We start from the raw sequence: 26,080 nt of genomic DNA on the forward strand, positions 1-26,080 counted from the left end.
TGCACGTCAGCAATGAGGATCATCTCCATGGCAACCTCCATGGCAACCTCAGCTGAGCTCCCTTCCCCTTGCCAAGAGCCACACCCAGGAGGGAGGAAACCAGGAAGTGACGTGTTCACACCCGAGTGTCCATGCGTGCATGTCTGTGTGCTAAACAAAGGACGCTGGAACAAAGCCAGGACATAGAGCAGGTGTCTCAAGGTGCCGCATTGTTATTAGCCCAATCATGTCAACCATGATGCAACCAAAATCTGAACCAGAGAGCTGGGGGTAAGGGTGTTTTTTTGGGTAACAATAGTTGACCCCATCTGGATGGTTACTGAACCGAAATGACTTACAGTAGGTGAATGAATGCCCCCTGCTGTAGAAATACAATCCAGTAAAATTGTGAAGCACTTAGCTGGCTACCTCACCAGGGATAATGTACTTAGATAATCAATAATGTAATTCTTTTTGCAACACTGGGGCCAGCAGAGCAGAGGGAGAGGCTTTTAGCCAACACACACTTAACACACAGCCAATGTAATAAACACGTTATTGAATAACACACACTCAGCTAAATACAGGACTACACACACTGCTGCTCCCACAAAGAAATTCATACACCAAGTGCAATATTGTTTAATACACCAACATGAATCTGTTGATATTAGGAAATTACACACACTCAAATAAACACACGTACACAGAGAACACACAGACAAACACCCACCCACACACAGACATGGTGGTGACCTGAGAGCTGGAGGGATAAGCCCTGTGACCTCATTCCCCTAACCCTTTGTCCCGCCTCCCTGATTTAGCTGTGATTGACAGCTGAGTTGCTGCCGGTAACGTCAGCCCCGCCCAGCCCAGGCTGCAGCTCGCCGAGACGCCAAGGCTCTGAGAGATCCTTTCTGCTGCAGAGCAGAGCGGAAAATTACCACAGCCTCTCTCTCACACACACACACACACACATACACACACACACCCACCCACCCACCCACAGAGCTGCAGCCTACAGAGCGCATTCTGAACCACTCGAATGCAAAGAGACAGCCTCAGGCATTGTTACTGGAGCCACACCGGGCCAAACGCAGCACAGAGAGAGAGAGTGTGGCGACATAGAGAATATATTTTGTGCGACTCTCAGACACCTAGTAAGCACATACTGACTCGCATTGAGCTCAGAGGGCACTGCAATCTTCCAGACACACACTGACCCACTTACACATGCATTGCAATATTCAGAACCCCCTGTGTGATCATAGAGAGCCCCCCAAAGCAGACCACATAGATAAGACCACATTCTGAACCAACCAAAGGATCATACAGTGGCTCTGAGCTGGTATTTTATTTAGTTGTTTTTACTGACCGACCACTCACACGAAAAATAGGTCAGTGTATTATGAAAGAGTATTAAAGAACGTATTATCAAAGAAAAGTACACCATAGAGCTTTATGCGATACAGAGACCAAGGGGGACAGAGCTACATTGAGGCCTAGACTATACAATATTTACAAAGCCCACTTGAATGCCACTGGTTACAAACAGCACCACTTTAAATGGCCAAAAGAATGCTCAATCCGCATGAGCAGATAGCGTTTGCTGTTGATAGACACAGTCTGTGTAGTCCAACAAAAAGGGGCCGAGCAGCTTACACGCTGAGCGGATCGAGCCGCCCTGACACACTTAGCGCATGTTAATGAAAATGGGAAGAATCCTGTTTACAGCATGCTCAGGCTGATAGCATGCGTGTCTGGGGAGACCTGCTGCTAATTCACCATTACTCCTCTCAGCTGCTACCCCGCACACACACAGACACACACACACATGAAAACAAGGTTGGTGGACTGAAGGAGGGAGGGTAGACGGAAGGAGGGTGGGAGAGGGTGATAGGGAGACAAAGAGATAGATAGGAATTGATATCGAGCGGAACACTGAGGCTGAGAAAATGGAAGGAAAATGTTGTATAGAGAGCGAAATAAGGGGAGAGAGAATCAGAGGGATGGAACAAGGCCTGTGGGCTGAGGGGAAAGGTAGGACGGGGAGGGGCAAAGAGGGCATTGAAGGGTGGGAAAGCAAGAGAAACAGTGAGACTGGAGGAAAGAGAAATTATGAATTAGAAAAGGGAACATAGACCGAGAAAGACAGGCAGGGATAGTGGCTGAGGGAAAGGGGCAGAGGGTTTGAGGGAAATCGATTAAAGGTTGGGAATGCAATAGGAGCAGAGAGACCATGAGATTGAGAGAAATGCACAGTGAGTCAGGGAAATGTACAAAGCAACAGCAGGCGTGAGAAACAGAGGGGATAGATAAAAAAGGATAAGGGAGAGAATGAAAGAGAAGGATTACTCATGCACTCCGATGTGAAAGAAAAGGTTGTTACAGCGGTAATCCTCCAAGCTGAGGGAACAGCAGAATAAAAGGCACGAGAGTGAGAGAGAGGCCTATCCTGTCATCCACACACCTCCTGGGGACTCAAAAAGATAGGCAGGCCCCTGCTTGTGCCAAGCCAGCTCACTCACACACAGGAACACAGACTCCTCCATTTACACTCAATTTAAATGACTGTCTGTTTGCTTCAATTTATATTTCACTGAAACTCGGTGGTGGTTTGTAAAAGATTCAACAACATGCAATCACCATCAATGAATCGATCTTGTGGATGCAAGAGAGAGAGAGAGACTACGGACTTAGAATAATGCGCTAAATAGTAATATTCTAAACATGGGGGTAAGTGTTGACATTATATAAATAGAAAATGGAAATAAAACTACATCCTATGAAAGAAAGTATTGGTTGTTGCACAATCATGAAGAAAAAAAACAGAATCCATCAAAGAAACAACAACAGCTGACGTTCTGATTCTGCTGCCATTAAAAAGCTCACAATTTGCCTTTTTTCAATTAGGCTGCAACTCTATCATCCGTTGAAACAACACATTTTTGGATCATTGAATCAAATACAAAAGTAACTCGGAACACATTTCCACAGCGTCATAGAGAGGCATTCGAACGTCACAGATGTTAACTAGTTCAGCACCATGGACGGCAACACTCACTCTATCAAGACATGAGGCTACACGCTCATTGAAAATAAGCAAAGGTGACAACTCTAGAGTTAAGGGTTGTTTTCTAAAGTAAGAGAAACTTTGAAAACAAGAAGTTTAAAGGAGCAATAACGGTATAATTCAATAGAATAAAATGCCCGTTCATGTATAGCCTAGATCTTACCTTCTCTTTGTTGGGTAATGTCTGAGTCCTGTCAAACGTGTCATTTCCATTAATACTGATCAGTTCTGCATCTGCAGGTGGATACGGCGCGGGGAAAACCACTACGTCACTCTTCAGTGTGTCTGAGCTGAAACACACGTCATACTGCTGAGTAGATTTAGAGTAAGACCAGCTCCCGTCAGGGTGTGTGGTGATCATTGGGGCGCTGTACCTTTTGAAACTGTCGTCTGTCCGTAAGCATTTTACAGCTATTAAACTGATCAGGCTCAGTAAAAATATCACTGACACCGAGGCAATGGCGATCAGCAAATACAGGTTTAAATCAGAGAAGCTCTCCTCCTTTCTTGGTACATTTCTGTATTGAGTCTGGATTTCACCTGTACTTTCAACCACCACTATATCAATAGACACAGTCGCTGACAGTGAGGGTTCTCCGTTATCAGAAACCAACACGACCAACGGGTGAGTTTTCAGGTCATTGTCACTCATTCGCCTCTTAGTCCTTAGTTCCCCGGTGCTGGTTCCGATTCGGAAGAGGTTGGTTCCCTTGGGCTCAGAGATGTGATAAGAAAGCAGCGCATTGTAACCAGAGTCGGAGTCTACAGCCCTGATCTTGGCCACAAAGTAGCCCGCTTCAGCAGAATAGGGAATGTTCTCCGTGTTAACGGAGCCGTGCTCAGAATAGGGCGCGAGAATCCCAGGACTGTTGTCATTCTCATCCAGAATAAAAACGTTCACAGTCACGTTGCTGCTGAGAGGAGGAACACCAGAGTCTGTGGCCTGAACTTTAAACTGGAAAGTTTTCGTCTCTTCATAGTTAAAAGTCTGCAGGCTGACTATATCTCCTGTATCTGAGTTTATATTTACAGAAGATGATACGAAAACACGTGTATCTAATGAAGAATAAGTTACTTTTGCATTTTCATCTGAGTCTGGGTCAAAAGCAGACGTCGTACAAATGACGTCTCCTACCTTACTGTTTTCTTTCACATAAACATTAATCACGGGGTCTGAGAAGCGAGGAGCGTTATCATTCACATCAGAAACGTGTACAGTAATAACGCTGGTGCTGGAGAGAGGCGGGATCCCTTCATCCGTAGCTGCGATGGTGACATTATACTCAGAAACACCCTCTCTGTCAAGAGGCCCATCTACTACTAAAGAATAATGATTATTATAAGAGCTCTTTATCGTAAATGGTACGGAGTCTAATATTTTAACCTGTACAGCGCCATTTTTGCCTGCGTCATTGTCAATTATTGTTATCAGGCCAACCATTGTCCCTAATGACGCATCCTCTCTTACAACGTCAACTAAAGACGTGACAGATATCTCTGGTGGATTGTCATTCACGTCGGTAATTTCAACCAGCACTTTACAGTGAGATGCTCTTGGCTTGTGGGCTTTGTCTTTTGCTTGGACACGGATTTCAAAAGCGTTGTTGGTCTCGTGATCAACCACGCCTTTCACGGTGATTTCTCCAGTAACTGAATTAATTGCGAATGCATCAATGCTATTGTCATTGTTTTGGTTGATAAAACTATACACTATTTCTCCGTTTAGCCCCTCGTCTGAATCTTTCGCTTGAACCATAATCACGGAGCTACCTGGAGGCTTATTCTCAGAAATACGAGCTTTGTAGAGGGGCTTTGAGAAAATAGGAATATTGTCGTTAACATCCTCTACATTTATTATAATTAGTGATGTCCCAGATCGTGGAGGTTTTCCTCCATCTACAGCGGTCAGTGTGAGCTGGATCACAGGCTGTTTCTCTCGGTCTAAAGCTTTCTGCAGCACTAACTCAGCAGACACACTCTGCTCTCCGCCGTTCTGTACATCCAGGGAAAAGTGTTCATTCGGGCTCAGCTTGTAGCTCTTTACCGAGTTAGCTCCTATGTCTGCGTCGTAGGCGCTGTCCAAAGGAAATCGCTCACCTGGAAATGCAGACTCCGATACATTCAAATAGGTTTTAGGAGACCTAAACGATGGCGAGTTATCATTTATATCCAAAACATTCACCTCAAGGCGGTACAGGTTCAATGGCGAATTCACAATGGCTTCTAGCGTTAAGGAACACTTCGTGCTCCGAGTACAGAGCTCGTCTCTGTCTATTCTCTCCCTCACGGACAAAATTCCAGTCTTTGTATTTACATCGAAATATCTCTTATTGAGTCCCGAAATCTCAAACCCACGATATTGAAGGTCCTGCACGTTAAGATGCAAATCCTTCGCGAAATGTCCGACAACAGTGCCCGGGTTAGATTCCTCCGATATGGAATAGACAATCTGTGCTGATGCGATACTCCAAAGATGGGACAACGGCAGAAGGTAGTACATCCACGGATGAAAAATAAACGCTTGGTGAGTCATTGTGACAGTATTCTGCTTACTAAACCTCCAGCTACCAAAAGCAACTGTCGTCCGCATAGCTGCGTAATTTCTTGAAATCCAAAACAGACCCAGACGAGATCCACGATGTTCTGCTGCTCGGGCAAACAAAGCGTTTTTTTCGACACCGAACAATGCCCCTGTAAAGGGAGGAGCCTCAAACAACGAGCGAGGATTTACACTGTGTGAGCAGATAGCGACACCGCGTGGATATCGACAGAGAAAACGGAACAACTCGGCTATAGATTTCTGTGGAAGTGAAGACAAAAATCAGCAATCCCCCAAAACACATAAAGTGACCATACAAGCTACGGATCATGACCATAATATATGTTAATATCCGATGATATTGGTGAGTTCTACAGTATTTTAAATGTGAGGAGGTAAAAACTACTCAATTTCAGTCGGCCTAGTTAACATAGACACCAGAACGCAAATGTTCAGCCATTTCATCAGACAAACTTCTCGCAAACGGACGTGATGCGTTTCAGCACCATGGAGAGCGAGACCGCTCTCGCTTTAACCATCCAGGCAAATAGCAAGCAAATGTTACAACTGGTACAAATGTTACAACTGGTACAACTTGTAACACAATGTTACAACTTCAGAACGTAAAATAAAACCGATCATTCAAACGAGTAACAAAACAACGTCATTATAACCAGCATAAGCAAAACAATGCAGAATACTTGGTAGGCCTAAACAAAGGGAGAAAAACAGATTTAAGTTTTAACTGACCTATAACTCTTACCTTGTCTTTGTTGGGTAATGTTTGAGTCCTGTCAAACGTGTCATTTCCATTAATACTGATCAGTTCTGCATCTGCAGGTGGATACGGTGCGGGAAAAACCACCACGTCACTCTTCAGTGTGTCTGAGCTGAAACACACGTCATACTGCTGAGTAGATTTCGAGTAAGACCAGCTCCCGTCGGGGTGTGTGGTGATCATTGGGGCGCTGTGCATGCTCAAACTGTCGTCATTCATGAAGCATTTTACAGCTATTAAACTGATGAGGCTCAGTAAAAATATCACTGACACGGAGGCAATGGCGATGAGCAGATACAGGTTTAAATCAGAGACACTCTCCTCTGTTCTCGGCACATTTCTGAATTGAGTCTGAATTTCAATGGTACTTTCAACCACCACTACATCAATAGACACAGTCGCTGACAGTGAGGGTTCTCCATGATCAGAAACCAACACCACCAACGGGTGAGCTTTCAGGTCATTGTCACTCATTCGCCTCTTAGTCCTTAGCTCCCCTGTGCTGGTTCCGATTCGGAAGAGGTTGGTTCCCTTGGGCTCAGAGATGTGATAAGAAAGCAGCGCATTGTAGCCAGAGTCGGAGTCTACAGCCCTGATCTTGGCCACAAAGTAGCCCGCTTCAGCAGAATAGGGAATGTTCTCAGAGTTAACGGAGCCGTGATCAGAATAGGGCGCGAGAATCCCAGGACTGTTGTCATTCTCATCCAGAATAAAAACGTTCACAGTCACGTTGCTGCTGAGAGGTGGAACACCAGAGTCTGTGGCCTGAACTTTAAACTGGAAAGTTTGTATCTCCTCATAGTTACAAGACTGCAAGCTGACCATATCTCCGGTATCCGAGTTGATATTTACAAATGATGATATTGAAACACTTTTATCTAATAATGAATACGTCACTTTTGCATTTTCATCTGAATCTGGATCAAAAGCAGACATCGTATGAATGACGTCACCTACCGGACGGTTCTCTTTAACATAAACATTAATAATTGGTTCTGAGAAGCGAGGAGCGTTGTCATTGACATCAGAAACGCGCACAGTAATAACGCTGGTGCTGGAGAGAGGCGGGGTCCCTTCGTCCGTAGCGATGATGGTGACATTATACTGAGAAACACTCTCTCTGTCAAGAGGCCCATCTACAACTAAGGAATAATAGTTTTTATAGTTCGACTTTAATTTAAAAGGAACAGCCTCAACAAGATTACAGTTAGTTAGGCCATTTTTCCCTCCGTCTTTATCTATCACTGTCACCAAGGCGACTACCGTGCCTATTTCACTATCCTCTTTCACTGGGCTCATTAATGATGTCACTGATATTTCAGGAGCATTGTCATTAACATCAACAACCTCAACTAATACTTTACAATAACCACTGCGAGGTGAGGAGCCTTGGTCAGTTGCTTGTACACGTATTTCATATGCTGCGTTTTTCTCCTGATCCAAATGTCCTTTGACAGTCATTTCACCTGTATCTGAATTCAGGGCAAACATATCAGCAGGATTCAGATTCCCACGCTCAATGAATGAATACACAAGTTTACTGTTTAGTCCTTCGTCTAAATCAGTAGCACTGAGTTTTAAGACTGTAGTCCCAAAAGGTATATTCTCAGGCACACTGACCTTATACAGCGGCTTGCTAAATGAGGGTGAATTATCATTAGAATCTATGACATTTACAACAATAGGCAGCGTTCCGGATTGTGGAGGTTTTCCTCCATCTACAGCGGTCAGTGTGATCCGGATAACGGGCTGTTTCTCTCGGTCTAAAGCTTTCTGCAGGACTAACTCAGCAGACACACTCTGCTCTCCACCGTTCTGTACATCCAGGGAGAAGTGTTCATTTGGGCTCAGCTTGTAGCTCTTCACCGAGTTACTGCCCGTATCTGCGTCATTCGCTATTGGCAGTGGGTATCGCTCACCGGGGTATGAAGATTCAGATATGTTAAAAGTAGCAACCTTTTTAATGAATGACGGAGAATTGTCATTGATGTCTAAAATATTCACCTCGATGCGGTGGAGAAGCATAGGATGGCTCAATATGGCCTCCATATTTAGAGAGCACTTTACCGTACTCGGACAGAGCTCCTCTCTGTCTATTCTCTCGTTAACTAACAGTAATCCTGTTTTCAGATTCGCATCAAAATACCTCTTACTATGTCCCGATACAATCCTTAGACCCCTTGACTCCAGTTCGTGTACATTAATGTTTAAATCCTTAGCGAGATTCCCCACAAACGTGCCTTTGTCCACCTCCTCTGAAACGGAGTAAGAGATCTGCGCTGCAGACCAGTCAAATAAACAAAGCAACGCGACGCACTGAATCCAAACGCTTTCTCTTTGTCTTCGACAACCCATGGTTGCTTTTTCAAAATGAATTAATCCAACAGAATATATTCACATTTCCACGAAACCTAAAAACCGGTAAAATGTTTTTAAAAATCCACCCAGCCCATTCCGTCTCACCACCATTCGAGTGTTTCACATCACAAAGCTCTCGAGACTGGTGACTCTATTCTCTTTTTCTTTCAGAGAGGAGGAGTCATGGAATATCAGTGACTTCATTTACTTCTGTGGTCTATAGTGACACCGTGTGCCACTTGCATTTCACTTGTTGTTGGAATACTGTGATGACCTCAAGTCGACAATATCACACTGGACATTTACTCACCGAAAGGCCCACGTGTTAAAAAGGACAAATGTGCTGTCACATGCAAAACACAGCGAACGTAGCTACATGCAAGTAAAGTAACCTCACATAAAGAAATACATCTTCACATGGTCGTGTTCTGATAACAACGACAGAAGCTAAAGCAATCAAAGAGGAGTAGCGCGGACTAAAACTCAAGGCAATTGACACGGAAAGCTCAAGGGTCTACCATTCTATTTGACCTTTATTGAACTAGTCAAGTCAGTTAAGAAGAAATTCTTACTTTCAATCACGGCCTAGAAACAGTGGGTTAACTGCCTTGTTGAGGGGCAGAACGAAAGAGTTTTACCTTGTTAGCTCGGGGATTCGATCTTTCAACCTTTTGGTTATTAATTAGTCCAACGCTCTAACCACTAGGCTACCTAATGCTCTCGAGACTGCAAATACACAATACTCATGAACAAATGTCCACGTTGCATCTATTCCATTACACCAGTGAAAGGTAGCAATAATGCGTTACACACTAATCATTCGATATTAAACTGATTATGGCAGTCGGGAGATTATGCAATCGTCATGTAAAGACGTATCTTAATGAGTGCAATGTCAAAATCGGAAGTAAGCATGCGCCGATTAATACACCTGGTTTCCTGAGCGATCTTTCGATTTATTAGGACAGGTAAACACCTGAATTGGCGTTCCAGCTGTGTGTTTGATCTGCGCATGTGCTAGCACCAGCTGAGCGAGCCTCCCAATTTATCTAGAGTGAAGTGAGTTCAGACCAACTGAATGTACGCTTCTTAGAGGTAGTTTTAACATACCAACTTTATGTCTGAACTCAGAATCAAATAGGCTTCCCAAAAATAACATGTTAGCTGTGGTATAACGTTTATTTTGATTGACGATTTTCTGCACGTATCAGAGTGCCACCAGCTGGCCTAATTTCAAATGTGTTCACGGAAGCAAGATTATTAGGGAAATCGTTATTCTTGCAAAGCATATAAACGTTTTTATCAAACTAATATATTAATCTGACTATACACAATAATAGCATTATTATGTGCATGTAAACGCATTCAATGTTAAATGAACACTGCCCCTAATCAGAGCACAAACGGTTTCAGTGCCATGGACTGTGCTAGGAGTTCCCCACTTGCTGAACATAGACCTTTGAAAGGGAAAGCCACGGTAGACATGGCTCAAGAACTCACCTTGAGGGTGACAAAGTCATAATCAATTGTGTAGCCTAATATCAATGTAGCCTCATTTTTATTTTTGCTCAACCTTTATTTTCTAGGCAAGTCAGTTGAGAACAAATTCTTATTTACAATGACGGCCTACTCCGACCAAACCCTAAACTTGACGACGCTTGGCTAATTGTGTGCCGCCCTATGGTACTCCCAATCACGTCCGGTCGTGATACAGCTTAAAATCGAACAAGGGTCTGTAGTGACGCCTCTAGCACTAAGATGCAGTGCCTTAGACCGGTGCGCCACTCGGGAGATATAAGCTGTATGTGAATACGTTACTTCCTATTTACTCACAATATCCTATACACACATTACACTTTGCTGGGGACTGACACATTTACACATTTGAGAAGTGCAACATTTCTGTAGCCTATAGCATCATAGAAAGCCAATCACAAGTCACAAAGCATTGCAGGCTTGGCACGTATCTTTAGCTTCGAAGTTTAGAGCGCCTTCAGAACCATGGACAGCAACGCCCACTTCATGAACCACACGCGCAGTAAAAAAACAATGCCAATGTGAAAACTTTGGAGAGGATGGCTGTTTTCAAAGTAAGAGCGACTTTGAAAACAATATTATTTGACTGCGAGTTCAAAGGAGTAAAACATATATAATTCAATATGAAATGTAAAGGCCGGTTTATGTAGAGAGCTTACCTTCTCTTTGTTGGGTAATGTCTGAGTCCTGTCAAACGTGTCATTTCCATTAATACTGATCAGTTCTGCATCTGCAGGTGGATACGGTGCGGGGAAAACCACTACGTCACTCTTCAGTGTGTCTGAACTGAAACACACGTCATACTGCTGAGTAGATTTAGAGTAAGACCAGCTCCCGTCAGGGTGTGTGGTGATCATTGGGGCGCTGTACCTTCTGAAACTGTCGTCTGTCCTGTGGCATTTTACAGCTATTAAACTGATCAGGCTCAATAAAAATATCACTGATACCGAGGCAATGGCGATCAGCAAATACAGGTTTAAATCAGAGAAGCTCTCCTCCGTTCTCGGTACATTTTTTAATTGAGTCTGGATTTCACCTGTACTTTCAACCACCACTATATCAATAGACACAGTCGCTGACAGTGAGGGTTCTCCATGATCAGAAACCAACACGACCAACGGGTGGGTTTTCAGGTCATTGTCACTCATTCGCCTCTTAGTCCTTAGTTCCCCGGTGCTGGTTCCGATTCGGAAGAGGTTGGTTCCCTTGGGCTCAGAGATGTGATAAGAAAGCAGCGCATTGTAGCCAGAGTCGGAGTCTACAGCCCTGATCTTGGCCACAAAGTAGCCCGCTTCAGCAGAATAGGGAATGTTCTCAGTGTTAACGGAGCCGTGATCAGAATAGGGCGCGAGAATCCCAGGACTGTTGTCATTCTCATCCAGAATAAAAACGTTCACAGTCACGTTGCTGCTGAGAGGAGGAACACCAGAGTCTGAGGCCTGAACTTTAAACTGGAAAGTTTTTATCTCCTCGTAGTTAAAAGACTGCATGCTGACTATATCTCCTGTATCTGAGTTTATATTTACAGCTGATGATATTGAAACACTTTTATCTAATAATGAATATGTCACTTTTGCATTTTCATCTGAATCTGGATCAAAAGCAGACGTCGTATAAATGACGTCACCTCCCGGACTGTTCTCTTTCACATAAACATTAATAATTGGTTCTGAGAAGCGAGGAGCGTTGTCATTCACATCAGAAACGTCTACAGTAATAACGCTGGTGCTGGAGAGAGGCGGGGTCCCGTCATCCGTAGCTGTGATGGTGACATTGTACTGAGCAGTGCTCTCCCTATCAAGAGGCCCGTCTACCACTAAAGAAAAATCGTTTTTGTAGTTCGACTTTAGTTTGAAAGGGACAGAGCCTACAAGTTTACAGTTGGTGAGGCCATTTTGACCTCCATCTTTATCATTTACTGTAACCAAGGCGACCACAGACATTAACTGAGCATCCTCTCTCACTGGGCTCATAAGTGACGTCACTGATATTTCAGGGGTATTGTCATTGACATCAATAACTTCCACTAACACTTTACCATGGGCACTGCGAGGAGAGTGCCCACGATCTGACACCTGCACACGAATTTCGTATGCAGCGTTTTCCTCATAATCTAACTTCCCCTTAACTTTAATTTCACCTGTGTCTGAATTTATGGAAAATATATCGGCAGGGTTAAAATGTCCCCGTTCAATGAAAGAATAAACAAGATCACCATTTACCCCCTCATCTAAATCAGTGGCGGTGATTGTTAATATAGATGACGCAAAGGCAACGTTTTCAGAAACACATGCCTTGTAAAGGGATTGGCTAAATACTGGCGTATTGTCATTTACATCCATTACGTTAACAATAATCTGTAACATTCCGGATCTTGGAGGATTTCCACCATCTAGAGCGGTCAGGGTGAGCTGGATCACAGGCTGTTTCTCTCGGTCTAACGCTTTCTGCAGCACTAACTCAGCAGACACACTCTGCTCTCCACCGTTCTGTACATCCAGGGAGAAGTGTTCATTCGGGCTCAGCTTGTAGCTCTTTACCGAGTTACTGCCCGTGTCTGCGTCATTAGCTACCGGTAGAAGGAATCTCTCACCAGGATATGAGGATTCTGAAATATTTAATAATTTCACGGTTTCACGAAAAGATGGTGCATTGTCATTTATGTCAAAGATATTCACCTCTATACGGTGGAGCTGCGTAGGATGGCTCAATATGGCCTGTATGTTTAGCGAACACTTTAGAGTATTCGGACAAAGCTCCTCTCTGTCTAGCCTCTCCTGAACATATAGAATTCCTGTTTTCAAATTCGCCTCGAAATACCTCTTAGGCCTACCGTGTCCCGATACAATCCTTAGACCCCTCGACTCCAGTTCGTGTACATTAAGGTTTAAATCCTTAGCGAGATTCCCCACAAACGTGCCTTTGTCCACCTCCTCTGAAACGGAGTAAGAGATCTGCGCTGCAGACCAGTCAAATAAACAAAGCAACGCGACGCACTGAATCCAAACGATTTCTCTTTGTCGTTGACTACCCATCGCTGCGTGTATTTTTTTTTTATCCCAGTAGAAAAGTCACATATCCATTAATTTCCCAAAAGCCTATTGGAGAGATCCTGTACACAGCCAAGTCCTCTCCATCTCACCACCGTTCGAGATTTTCTGATCGCACAGCTCTCGGGAGTGGTGACGCTTTTCTCTTTCTTATTAAGAGAGGAGGAGTCATAGAATATCAGCGACGACATTCATTTCTGTGGTCTATAGCGACACCGTGTGTTACTGTTATACATTGCCTGTATTACTCATGTAAAATAAGATCGTATAGTACATATTTCACTTACGTTAGAATACTGAGAATACTCGTGTTGGACATTTACTACCCGAAATGCCTAGCTATGTATTTAAAAGGACAAACGTTCTGATCAATGCAAAACACAGGAAAGTAGCTAAAGAAAATTAAACCACATATAGTAAAATACATGTTCACACAGTAATGTTCTGATAACAATGACAGAAGTCATACTAAAGACTCACACGGGATATTGCTATGCTAAGCTCAAGTGGTTAACATCGTGACGCTCTCAAGACTGCAAAGAAACACTCCTCAAACGTGAATTCCCAAATTGAATCTCTTCCATTACACCAGTGACAAGTTTTACCTAAAAAAAACAGTGTCCCAATCATCAGAGATCAAAAAATGGTTTGAACCCCATGGACAGCATTCGGTAAGATTTTACCGCTTACTGAACATAGATAGACATTTGGAAACAAATATAGGTCTACGCGGTTGAAATTGACAAATATACGATAGTATACACCTTTAGGCGTTCAATGTCGATGATAATTATGTAGCCTATATCATCAATATGCAATATGATGCATACTTACATTTTCCATATGTTCCACCTTGTTTTCTCTCAATACTCTACGTATACAAATGCTAGGGTGAGAAAATTGCACAAATTCGTGAAGATTAAACACTATTGAGAAGTGTCATTGTCATGTACTGTCATGTTGTCTTGTCTCTGTCCTTTCCCTTCACCCTGTCTCCCTCTGCTGGTCGTGTCAGGTTACCTTTTCTCCCCCGCTTTCCCCCAGCTGTCCCTTGTCTCCTCTAACTACCCATTCACCCCGTTCCCCACCTGTTCCCTTTTTCCCTCTGATTAGGTCCCTATATCTCTCTCTGTTTCTGCTCCTGTCCTTGTCGGATTCTTGTTTGTTTGTTTGTGTCATTCATGCCTGAACCAGACCATCGTCGTGTTCCTGTAACCTTGTCCTGTCCTGTCGGAATCTGCCTGTCCGTCTGAGCCTACGTTTTGTTTTGTAATTAAAGATACTCTGTTTTGTTAATTCGCTTTTGGGTCCTCATTCACGCACCGTAACAGAAGAATCCGACCAAGAATGGACCCAGCGACTTCGGATCCTCTCCACTCAGCCGTCGAGATCCAGGGAGCGATGCTAGGCAGACACGAGCAGGAATTGTCTGCTGCTCGACATGCCGTTGAGACCCTGGCCACCCAAGTCTCCAACCTCACAGAACAGGTTCACCATCTCCGCCTCGATCCACCGGCCACTTCCCCGGAGCCCAGAATCAATAACCCGCCGTGTTACTCTGGGGAGCCCACTGAATGCCGCTCGTTCCTCACCCAGTGTGATATTGTGTTTTCTCTCCAGCCCAACACTTACGCCAGGAGCACTGCTCGTGTCGCCTACGTCATATCTCTCCTTACTGGACGGGCTCGTGAGTGGGGCACGGCAATCTGGGAGGCAAGGGCTGAGTGTACTAACCAGTATCAGGACTTTAAGGAGGAGATGATACGGGTTTTTGATCGATCTGTTTTTGGGGAGGAGGCTTCCAGGGCCCTGTCTTCCCTATGTCAAGGCAATCGATCCATAACAGACTACTCTATTGAGTTTCGCACTCTTGCTGCCTCCAGTGGCTGGAACGAGCCGGCTTTGCTCGCTCGTCTTCTGGAGGGTCTCCGCGCAGAGGTAAAGGATGAGATTCTCTCCCGGGAGGTTCCTTCCAGCGTGGATTCCTTGATTGAACTCGCTATTCGCATTGAGCGACGGGTTGATCTTCGTCACCGAGCTCGTGGAAAGGAGCTCGCGTTCTCCGTTGCCCCCCTCTCCGCATCACTACCATCTTCCTCTGCCGGCTCGGGAGCTGAGCCTATGCAGCTGGGAGGTATCCGCATCTCGACTAAGGAGAGGGAACGGAGAATCACCAACCGCCTCTGTCTCTATTGCGGTTCTGCTGGTCATTTTGTCACTTCATGTCCAGTAAAAGCCAGAGCTCATCAGTAAGCGGAGGGCTACTGGTGAGCGCTACTACTCCTGTCTCTCCTTCAAGATCCTGCACTACCTTGTCGGTCCATCTACGCTGGACCGGTTCGTCAGCTTCCTGCAGTGCCTTAATAGACTCTGGGGCGGAGGGCTGTTTTATGGACGAGACCTGGGCTCGGGAACATGACATTCCTCTCAGACAGTTAAGGGAGTCCACGGCCTTGTTCGCCCTGGATGGTAGTCCTCTCCCCAGGATTCAGCGTGAGACGCTACCTTTAACCCTCACTGTTTCTGGTAATCATAGCGAAACCATTTCTTTTTTGATTTTTCGTTCACCTTTTACACCTGTTGTTTTGGGCCATCCCTGGCTAGTTTGTCATAATCCTTCCATTAATTGGTCTAGTAATTCTATCCTCTCCTGGAACGTCTCTTGTCATGTGAAATGTTTAATGTCTGCTATCCCTCCTGTTTCCTCTGTTTCTTCTTCACAGGAGGAGCCTGGTGATTTGACAGGGGTGCCGGAGGAATATCACGATCTGCGCACGGTGTTCAGTCGGTCCAGGGCCACCTCTCTTCCTCCACACCGGTCGTATGATTGTAGTATTGATCTCCTTCCGGGAACCACTCCCCCCCGGGGTAGACTATACTCTCTGTCGGCTCCCGAACGTAAGGCTCTCGAGGATTATTTGTCTGTAGCTCTTGACGCCGGTACCATAGTCCCCTCCTCCTCTCCCGCCGGAGCGGGGTTTTTTTTTTGTCAAGAAGAAGGACGGGTCTCTGCGCCCCTGCATAGATTATCGAGGGCTGAATGACATAACAGTTAAGAATCGTTATCCGCTTCCTCTTATGTCTTCAGCCTTCGAGATCCTGCAGGGAGCCAGGTTTTTCACTAAGTTGGACCTTCGTAACGCTTACCATCTCGTGCGCATCAGGGAGGGGGACGAGTGGAAGACGGCGTTTAACACTCCGTTAGGGCACTTTGAATACCGGGTTCTTCCTTTCGGCCTCGCTAACGCTCCAGCTGTCTTTCAGGCATTAGTCAATGATGTCCTGAGAGACATGCTGAACATCTTTGTTTTCGTTTACCTTGACGATATCCTGATTTTTTCACCGTCACTCCAGATTCATCTTCAGCACGTTCGACGTGTCCTCCAGCGCCTTTTAGAGAATTGTCTTTTTGTGAAGGCTGAGAAGTGCACTTTTCATGCCTCCTCCGTCACATTTCTCGGTTCTGTTATTTCCGCTGAAGGCATTAAGATGGATCCCGCTAAGGTCCAAGCTGTCATTGATTGGCCCGCTCCTAAGTCACGCGTCGAGCTGCAGCGCTTTCTCGGCTTCGCGAACTTCTATCGTCGTTTCATCCGAAATTTCGGTCAGGTGGCAGCTCCTCTCACAGCCCTTACTTCTGTCAAGACGTGCTTTAAGTGGTCCGTTTCCGCCCAGGGAGCTTTTGATCTCCTCAAGAATCGTTTTACATCCGCTCCTATCCTTGTTACACCTGACGTCTCTAGACAGTTCGTTGTCGAGGTTGACGCGTCAGAGGTGGGCGTGGGAGCCATTCTTTCTCAGCGCTCCCTCTCTGACGACAAGGTCCACCCATGCGCGTATTTTTCTCATCGCCTGTCCCCGTCGGAACGTAACTATGATGTGGGAAACCGCGAACTGCTCGCCATCCGGTTAGCCCTAGGCGAATGGCGACAGTGGTTGGAGGGGGCGACCGTTCCTTTTGTCGTTTGGACTGACCATAGGAACCTTGAGTACATCCGTTCTGCCAAACGACTTAATGCGCGTCAGGCGCGTTGGGCGCTGTTTTTCGCTCGTTTCGAGTTCGTGATTTCTTATCGTCCGGGCTCTAAGAACACCAAGCCTGATGCTTTATCTCGTCTCTTCAGTTCTTCAGTAGCCTCCACTGACCCCGAGGGGATTCTCCCTGAGGGGCGTGTTGTCGGGTTGACTGTCTGGGGAATTGAGAGGCAGGTAAAGCAAGCGCTCACTCACACTCCGTCGCCGCGCGCTTGTCCTAGGAACCTTCTTTTCGTTCCCGTTCCTACTCGTCTGGCCGTTCTTCAGTGGGCTCACTCTGCCAAGTTAGCCGGCCACCCTGGCGTTCGGGGTACGCTTGCTTCCATTCGCCAGCGTTTTTGGTGGCCCACCCGGGAGCATGACACGCGTCGTTTCGTGGCTGCTTGTTCGGTCTGCGCGCAGACTAAGTCCGGTAACTCCCCTCCTGCCGGCCGTCTCAGGCCGCTTCCCATTCCCTCTCGACCGTGGTCTCACATCGCCTTAGATTTTGTCACCGGACTGCCTTCGTCAGCGGGGAAGACTGTTATTCTTACGGTTGTCGATAGGTTCTCTAAGGCGGCTCATTTCATTCCCCTTGCTAAGCTTCCTTCTGCTAAAGAGACGGCACAAATCATCATCGAGAATGTTTTCAGAATTCATGGCCTTCCGTCAGACGTCGTTTCGGACAGAGGTCCGCAATTCACGTCTCAATTTTGGAGGGAGTTTTGCCGTTTGATTGGGGCTTCCGTCAGTCTCTCTTCCGGCTTTCACCCCCAGTCTAACGGTCAAGCAGAACGGGCCAATCAGACTATTGGTCGCATCTTACGCAGTCTTTCTTTTCGCAACCCTGCGTCTTGGTCAGAACAGCTCCCCTGGGCAGAATACGCCCACAACTCGCTTCCTTCGTCTGCAACCGGGCTATCTCCTTTTCAGAGTAGCCTCGGGTACCAGCCTCCGCTGTTCTCATCTCAGTTCGCCGAGTCCAGCGTCCCCTCCGCTCAGGCTTTTGTCCAACGTTGCGAGCGCACCTGGAGGAGGGTCAGGTCTGCACTTTGCCGTTATAGGACGCAGACTGTGAGGGCTGCTAATAAGCGTAGAACTAAGAGTCCTAGATATTGTCGCGGTCAGAGAGTTTGGCTCTCCACTCAGAACCTTCCCCTTAAGACGGCGTCTCGCAAGTTGACCCCGCGGTTCATTGGTCCGTTCCGTATTTCTCGGGTCATTAATCCTGTCGCAGTTCGACTTCTTCTTCCGCGATACCTTCGTCGCGTCCACCCGGTCTTCCATGTCTCTTGTGTTAAGCCCGTTCTTCGCGCCCCCGCTCGTCTTCCCCCCCCCCCCCCCCCATCCTTGTCGAGGGCGCACCCATCTACAGGGTCCGCAGGATTTTGGACATGCGTCCTCGGGGCCGTGGTCACCAGTACCTTGTTGATTGGGAGGGGTACGGTCCGGAGGAGAGGAGTTGGGTTCCCTCTCGGGACGTGCTGGACCGTGCGCTGATCGAGGATTTCCTCCGTTGCCGCCAGGTTTCCTCCTCGAGTGCGCCAGGAGGCGCTCGGTGAGTGGGGGGGTACTGTCATGTACTGTCATGTTGTCTTGTCTCTGTCCTTTCCCTTCACCCTGTCTCCCTCTGCTGGTCGTGTCAGGTTACCTTTTCTCCCCCGCTTTCCCCCAGCTGTCCCTTGTCTCCTCTAACTACCCATTCACCCCGTTCCCCACCTGTTCCCTTTTTCCCTCTGATTAGGTCCCTATATCTCTCTCTGTTTCTGCTCCTGTCCTTGTCGGATTCTTGTTTGTTTGTTTGTGTCATTCATGCCTGAACCAGACCATCGTCGTGTTCCTGTAACCTTGTCCTGTCCTGTCGGAATCTGCCTGTCCGTCTGAGCCTACGTTTTGTTTTGTAATTAAAGATACTCTGTTTTGTTAATTCGCTTTTGGGTCCTCATTCACGCACCGTAACAGTCATGGGCAGCCATTCATTCATACGTCAGAGAGCATTCAACGCTTCGCGCGAATCTTAATTTCAGAAGATTAGCACACCTTTAGAACCAGGGACAGCAAATCTCGCTTTATGAAGCCAGGAGGCCAAAGGCATAGTGCGAAACAAATCAAATGTGATAACTCTGAAGTGGAAGGCTCTTTTCAAGCTAAGAGGGACCTTGAAAACAGTTATCTTTAACTATGGGGAGTTCAAAGGAGTAATTTATGAAGCAATATTTCAATAGACAAATAGGCTCGTTTATGTAGAGATCTTACCTTCTCTTTGTTGGGTAATGTCTGAGTCCTGTCAAACGTGTCATTTCCATTAATACTGATCAGTTCTGCATCTGCAGGTGGATACGGCGCGGGGAAAACCACTACGTCACTCTTCAGTGTGTCGGAACTGAAACACACGTCATACTGCTGAGTAGATTTAGAGTAAGACCAGCTCCCGTCAGGGTGTGTGGTGATCATTGGGGCGCTGTACCTTCTGAAACTGTCGTCTGTCTTGTGGCATTTTACAGCTATTAAAATTATGAGGCTCAATAAAAATATGAATGACACCGAGGAAGTGGCGATCAGCAAATACAGGTTTAAATCAGAGAAGCTCTCCTCCTTTCTCGGCACGTTTTTGAAATGAGTCTGGATTTCACCTGTACTTTCAACCACCACTACATCAATAGACACAGTCGCTGACAGTGATGGTTCTCCACTATCAGAAACCAACACCACCAACGGGTGAGCTTTCAGGTCATTGTCACTCATTCGCCTCTTAGTCCTTAGCTCCCCTGTGCTGGTTCCGATTCGGAAGAGGTTGGTTCCCTTGGGCTCAGAGATGTGATAAGAAAGCAGCGCATTGTAGCCAGAGTCGGAGTCTACAGCCCTGATCTTGGCCACAAAGTAGCCCGCTTCAGCAGAATAAGGAATGTTCTCAGAGTTAACTGAGCCGTGATCAGAATAGGGCGCTAGAATCCCAGGACTGTTGTCATTCTCATCCAGAATAAAAACGTTCACAGTCACGTTGCTGCTGAGAGGAGGAACACCAGAGTCTGTGGCCTGAACTTTAAACTGGAAAGTTTGTATCTCCTCATAGTTAAAAGACTGCAAGCTGACCATATCTCCGGTATCTGAATTTACATTTACAGATGATGATATTGAAACACTTGTGTCTAATAATGAATAAGTCATCTTTGCATTTCCATCTGAATCTGGATCAAAAGCAGACATCGTATAAATGACGTCACCTACCGGACTGTTCTCTTTGACATAAACATGAATCACGGGTTCTGAGAAGCGAGGAGCATTGTCATTCACATCAGCAACGTGTACAGTAATAACGCTGGTGCTGGAGAGAGGCGGGGTCCCTCCATCCGTAACTGTGACAGTGACATTGTACTGAGAAACACTCTCTCTGTCAAGAGGCCCATCTACCACTAACGAATAATAGTTTTTATAGTTCGACTTTAGTTTAAAAGGAACAGAGCCAACAAGTTTACAGTTAGTGAGGCCGTTTTTCCCTCCATCTTTATCTATCACAGTTACCAAGGCGACCACTGTCCCCATTTCACTATCCTCTTTCACTGGGCTCATAAGTGACGTCACCGAGACTTCAGGGGCATTGTCGTTGACATCAATAACTTCTACCAACACTTTAGAATAACCACTGCGGGGTGAGGGACCTTGGTCAGTTGCTTGCACCCGGATTTCATACGCAGCATTTGCCTCATGATCCAAATTCGCCTTTACAGTCATTTCCCCAGTGTCTGGATTTAGGGCAAACATATCAGCAGGATTCAGATTCCCACGCTCAACGAATGAATACACAAGTTCACTATGTAGTCCTTCGTCTAAATCAGTAGCACTAAGTGTTAAGACTGTAGTCCCAAAAGGTATATTCTCAGGCACACTGACCTTATACAGCGGCTTGCTAAATGAGGGTGAATTATCATTAGAATCTATGACATTTACAACAATAGGCAGCGTTCCGGATTGTGGAGGTTTTCCTCCATCTACAGCGGTCAGTGTGAGCTGGATCACAGGCTGTTTCTCTCGGTCTAAAGCTTTCTGCAGCACCAACTCAGCAGACACACTCTGGTCTCCGCCGTTCTGTACATCCAGGGAGAAGTGTTCATTCGGGCTCAGCTTGTAGCTCTTCACCGAGTTACTGCCCGTATCTGCGTCATTCGCTATTGGCAGTGGGTATCGCTCGCCGGGGTATGAAGATTCAGTTATGTTAAAAGTAGCAACCTTTTTAATGAATGACGGAGAATTGTCATTGATGTCTAATATATTCACCTCGATGCGATGGAGAAACATAGGATGGCTCAATATGGCCTCCATATTTAGAGAGCACTTTACCGTACTCGGACAAAGCTCCTCTCTGTCTATTCTCTCGTTAACGAACAGTACTCCTGTTTTCAGATTCGCATCAAAATACCGCTTACTATGTCCCGATACAATCCTTAGACCCCTTGACTCCAGGTCCTGTACATTAAGGTTTAAATCCTTGGCGAGATTCCCCACAAACGTGCCTTTGTCCACCTCCTCTGAAACGGAGTAAGAGATCTGCGCTGCAGACCAGTCAAATAAACAAAGCAACGCGACGCAATGAATCCAAACGCTTTCTCTTTGTCTTTGACAACCCATCGCTGTTTGTACAAAGTAAATGAATCCAATAGAAAATATTCACATATCAATGAAACCTAAAAAATAAAAATAAATCAGTTAGAGAGATTCTGTACACAACCCCGCCCTCTCAGTCTCACCACCATTCGAGTGTCTCTTGACAAAGGCGCTCGGACTAGTGACTCTATTCTCTTTTTCATTCAGAGAGGAGGAGTCATAGAATATCAAATTCTGTGGTCTATAGCGACATCGTGTGTTGTTTATAGCCTATATTACTCATGTAATATAAGAGTGTATATTATTTGACTAGTTAGAATACGGAGGTAAACTCCAGTGGACTGTCTCGTGTTGGACATCCGCTACACGAAATGCCTATGTCTTTAAAGGACAAGCGTTCTGTTCAATGCAAAACACGGGAAGGTAGTTCACGAAAGGTCAACCCAATATAATGAAACAAATTCTCAGATGGTCATGTTCAGATCACATTGACAGAAGCTAGAACAATCAAGGAGTAAAGGACCGAAGGGATATCGACATACAAAGCTCAAGGGGTTAACAGTGTGATGCGCTATAGACTGCAAAGTGAGAAAAACGTTGCATCCATTCCATTACACCAGTAACAAGCATTCATCTAAAGAGAACACTGCTCCCATTAGCGGAGAGCAAAAACGGTTTCAGCACCATGGAAAGCACGCGGTAGGCTTTCACCGCTTACTGAAAATAGTCTGTTGGAAACAAATGCGGTTGACATGGATACACAATAGGCATATGTACCTTTAGGCTGATAATGTCAATAGCGGTTGTGTAGCCTATATCATCAATCTCAAAAATGATGCATCTGTATATTTCCCATACGTTGAATACGTTCCTGTCTTTTTTCTCACTCTACCCTACATACTTACGACTTTGCTGGGGTTAGGCACATTTGAACGCTCAGCTCTGAAGTTTAGCGCACTTTCAGAACCATGGACAGCAACACTCCCTTTATGAAGCCAGGAGGCCATTCACACAGTGAAAAACAAAGCCAAGATAAAAACTCTTGAGTGGATGGATGTTTTCAACGTAATAGCAACTTTGAAAGCAATATTCTTTGACTGAGAGTTCAGAGGAGTATACAAAGATGCTTCTACATAAGATGTATAGGTTAGTTTATGTAGAAATCTCACCTTGTCTTTGTTGGGTAATGTTTGAGTCCTGTTCAACGTGTCATTTCCATTAATACTGATCAGTTCTGCATCTGCAGGTGGATACGGCGCAGGGAAAACCACTACGTCACTCTTCAGTGTGTCGGAACTGAAACACACGTCATACTGCTGAGTAGATTTAGAGTAAGACCAGCTCCCGTCAGGGTGTGTGGTGATCATTGGGGCGCTGTACCTTCTGAAACTGTCGTCTGTCCTGTAGCATTCTACAGCAATTAAACTAATGACGCTCAATAAAAATATCACTGACACCGAGGCAATGGCGATCAGCAAATACAGGTTTAAATCGGAAAAGCTCTCGTCCTTTCTTGGTACGTTTGTGAATTGAGTCTGGATTTCAATGGTACTTTCAACCACCACTACATCAATAGACACAGTCGCTGACAGTGAGGGTTCTCCGTTATCAGAAACCATCACGACCAATGGGTGTGTTTTCAGGTCACTGTCACTCATTCGCCTCTTAGTCCTTAGTTCCCCGGTGCTGGTTCCGATTCGGAAGAGGTTGGTTCCCTTGGGCTCAGAGATGTGATAAGAAAGCAGCGCATTGTAGCCAGAGTCGGAGTCTACAGCCCTGATCTTGGCCACAAAGTAGCCTGCTTCAGCAGAATAGGGAATGTTCTCAGAGTTAACGGAGCCGTGATCAGAATAGGGCGCGAGAATCCCAGGACTGTTGTCATTCTCATCCAGAATAAAAACGTTCACAGTCACGTTGCTGCTGAGAGGAGGAACACCGGAGTCTGAGGCCTGAACTTTAAACTGGAAAGTTTTTATCTCCTCGTAGTTAAAAGACTGTAGACTGACTATATCTCCTGTATCTGAGTTTATATTTACAGATGATGATATTGAAACACTTTTATCTAATAATGAATACGTCATCTTTGCATATTTATCTGAATCAGGATCAAAAGCAGACATCATATAAATGACGTCGCCTATCGGACTGTTCTCTTTAACATAAACGTTAATCACGGGTTCTGAGAAGCGAGGAGCGTTGTCATTCACATCAGAAACGTGTACAGTAATAACGCTGGTGCTGGAGAGAGGCGGAGTCCCTTCATCCGTAGCTACGATGGTGACATTGTACTGAGTAGCACTCTCTCTGTCAAGAGGCCCATCAACCACTAATGAATAATCGTTTTTATAATTCAATTTCAATTTAAAGGGCACTGGACCAACAAGTTTACTGTTAGTGAGGCCATTTTTACCACCATCTTTATCTGTGACTGTCACCAAGGCGACCACTGTCCCTATCTCAGCATCCTCTTTCACGGGGCTCGCGAGTGACGTCACATAAATTTCTGGGAAATTGTCATTCAAATCAATAACTTCCACTAACAGTTTCCCGTGTGCACTACGGGGTGATGAGCCTTGGTCTGTCGCCTGCACACGAATTTCATATGCAGGACTTTCCTCGTAATCCACATTTCCCTTAACTGTGATTTCTCCAGTGTCTGAATTTATATCAAACATATCAGAGGGGTTCACATTACCACGTTTGATAAAGGAATATACAACTTTACCGTTGACTCCCTCATCTACATCTGTGGCATTTAGCTGAATCACCTTAGTTCCGAACGGAACATTTTCTTTAACGCGAACCTTGTACAGCGGCTGACTGAACGTGGGTGAATTATCATTGGCATCAATTACGTTCACTACTATCAACAATGTCCCAGATCGTGGAGGTTTTCCTCCATCTACAGCGGTCAGTGTGAGCTGGATCACAGGCTGTTTCTCTCGGTCTAAAGCTTTCTGCAGCACTAACTCAGCAGACACACTCTGCTCTCCGCCGTTCTGTACATCCAGGGAGAAGTGTTCATTCGGGCTCAGCTTGTAGCTCTTTACCGAGTTACTGCCGGTATCTGAATCGATTGCTATCGGTAAAAGATATCGCTCGTCTGTGGATGATGATTCAGAAATGTTGAATGAATATAATTTTTCAAGGAAAGATGGTGCATTGTCATTAACGTCTAAAATATTCACCTCAATGCGGTGGAGCTGCGTAGGATGGCTCAATATGGCCTGTATGTTTACCGAACACTTTATCACATTCGAACAAAGCTCCTCTCGGTCTATCCTCTCGTTAATGTACAGAACCCCTGTTTTTAAATTGGCATCGAAATACCGCTTACTCTGTCCCGATACAATCCTTAAACCCCTTGACTCCAGGTCCTGTACATTAAGGTTTAAATCCTTAGCGAGATTCCCCACAAACGTGCCTTTGTCCACCTCCTCTGAAACGGAGTAAGAGATCTGCGCTGCAGACCAGCCAAATAAACAAAGCAACGCGACGCACTGAATCCAAACACTTTCTCTTTGTCTTCGACGATCCATCGCTGCTTGTACGAAACGTATTATCCCAGAAATAGAAGTGACATGTCCATTGAAACCACAAAAATCCGTAAAGTAAGAGATCCACACGACCCAGCCCTCTTCCTCTCACCACCATTAGAGTGTTTCTCTTGACAAAGCGCTTCGGACACGTGACGGTGGGGTTTTTTTTTGTCAGAGAGGAGGAGTCATATAATATAAGTGACCACTCTCCCATTCCTGGTCTATAGCGACACCATGTGTTACTTGTTTGATTTAATTCAACATTTTATACCACATCATTAACTTACTGTGATAGTAGCAAGCAAATAGCAAACATGACTGTGTACGTATCATGTGGCCAATGTTGTATCAACTATGAATCAACCACATGTTAGAGTCCAGTTTGAATACAGGTGCTCAGGTTGGGACGCGAAAAACGGCAAACACTGGGGAACAATTAACATGAGTATCAATAGTCATTTAACGTCGTGGTGATAAAGGTAAAGGTTAGTAATGAGGACAGCTGTCGAAGAGTCAAAAAAACAAATACAGGAGGCCCTATTGATCGCCCATATCGAAAACTGCCAGATTGAATGTTCCTGGGGAAGACAAAGCAGAGAGCTAAAAAAAAAA

The 26,080-nt window shown here is 45.4% G+C and overlaps 3 protein-coding genes across 24 annotated transcripts in view; all 3 read right to left on the reverse strand.

Moving 5' to 3' along the window:
* The window catches only part of LOC110488691 (protocadherin alpha-C2), a 213,341-nt gene that overhangs the window by 53,595 nt on the left and 133,666 nt on the right, over window positions 1-26,080 (reverse strand). The window contains exon 1 of one of the 22 annotated variants that reach the window (XM_036942822.1): window positions 23,099-26,036. The exons of 20 other annotated variants lie outside the window; for them this stretch is intronic. In XM_036942822.1, the coding sequence (XP_036798717.1) occupies window positions 23,099-25,468 (2,370 nt within the window). In that variant the 5' untranslated portion in view covers window positions 25,469-26,036. Of the gene's footprint in view, window positions 1-6,354; window positions 8,879-23,098; window positions 26,037-26,080 lie in introns of those variants that run through there. One more of the 22 variants, XM_036942820.1, reaches the window with a different exon arrangement.
* Window positions 10,527-13,415, reverse strand: LOC110488693 (protocadherin alpha-13-like). Its single transcript, XM_021561007.2, has one exon. It carries the CDS (start codon window positions 13,296-13,298, stop codon window positions 10,842-10,844), a length of 2,457 nt encoding a protein of 818 aa, XP_021416682.2. The 5' UTR covers window positions 13,299-13,415; the 3' UTR covers window positions 10,527-10,841.
* Window positions 19,518-23,074, reverse strand: LOC110488694 (protocadherin alpha-3-like). The gene has a single exon (XM_021561008.2). It carries the CDS (start codon window positions 21,951-21,953, stop codon window positions 19,518-19,520), a length of 2,436 nt encoding a protein of 811 aa, XP_021416683.2. The 5' UTR covers window positions 21,954-23,074.

The sequence above is a fragment of the Oncorhynchus mykiss genome, chromosome 14 (assembly GCF_013265735.2).
Source record: "Oncorhynchus mykiss isolate Arlee chromosome 14, USDA_OmykA_1.1, whole genome shotgun sequence".
In the NCBI taxonomy this organism is placed as follows: Eukaryota; Metazoa; Chordata; class Actinopteri; order Salmoniformes; family Salmonidae; genus Oncorhynchus; species Oncorhynchus mykiss.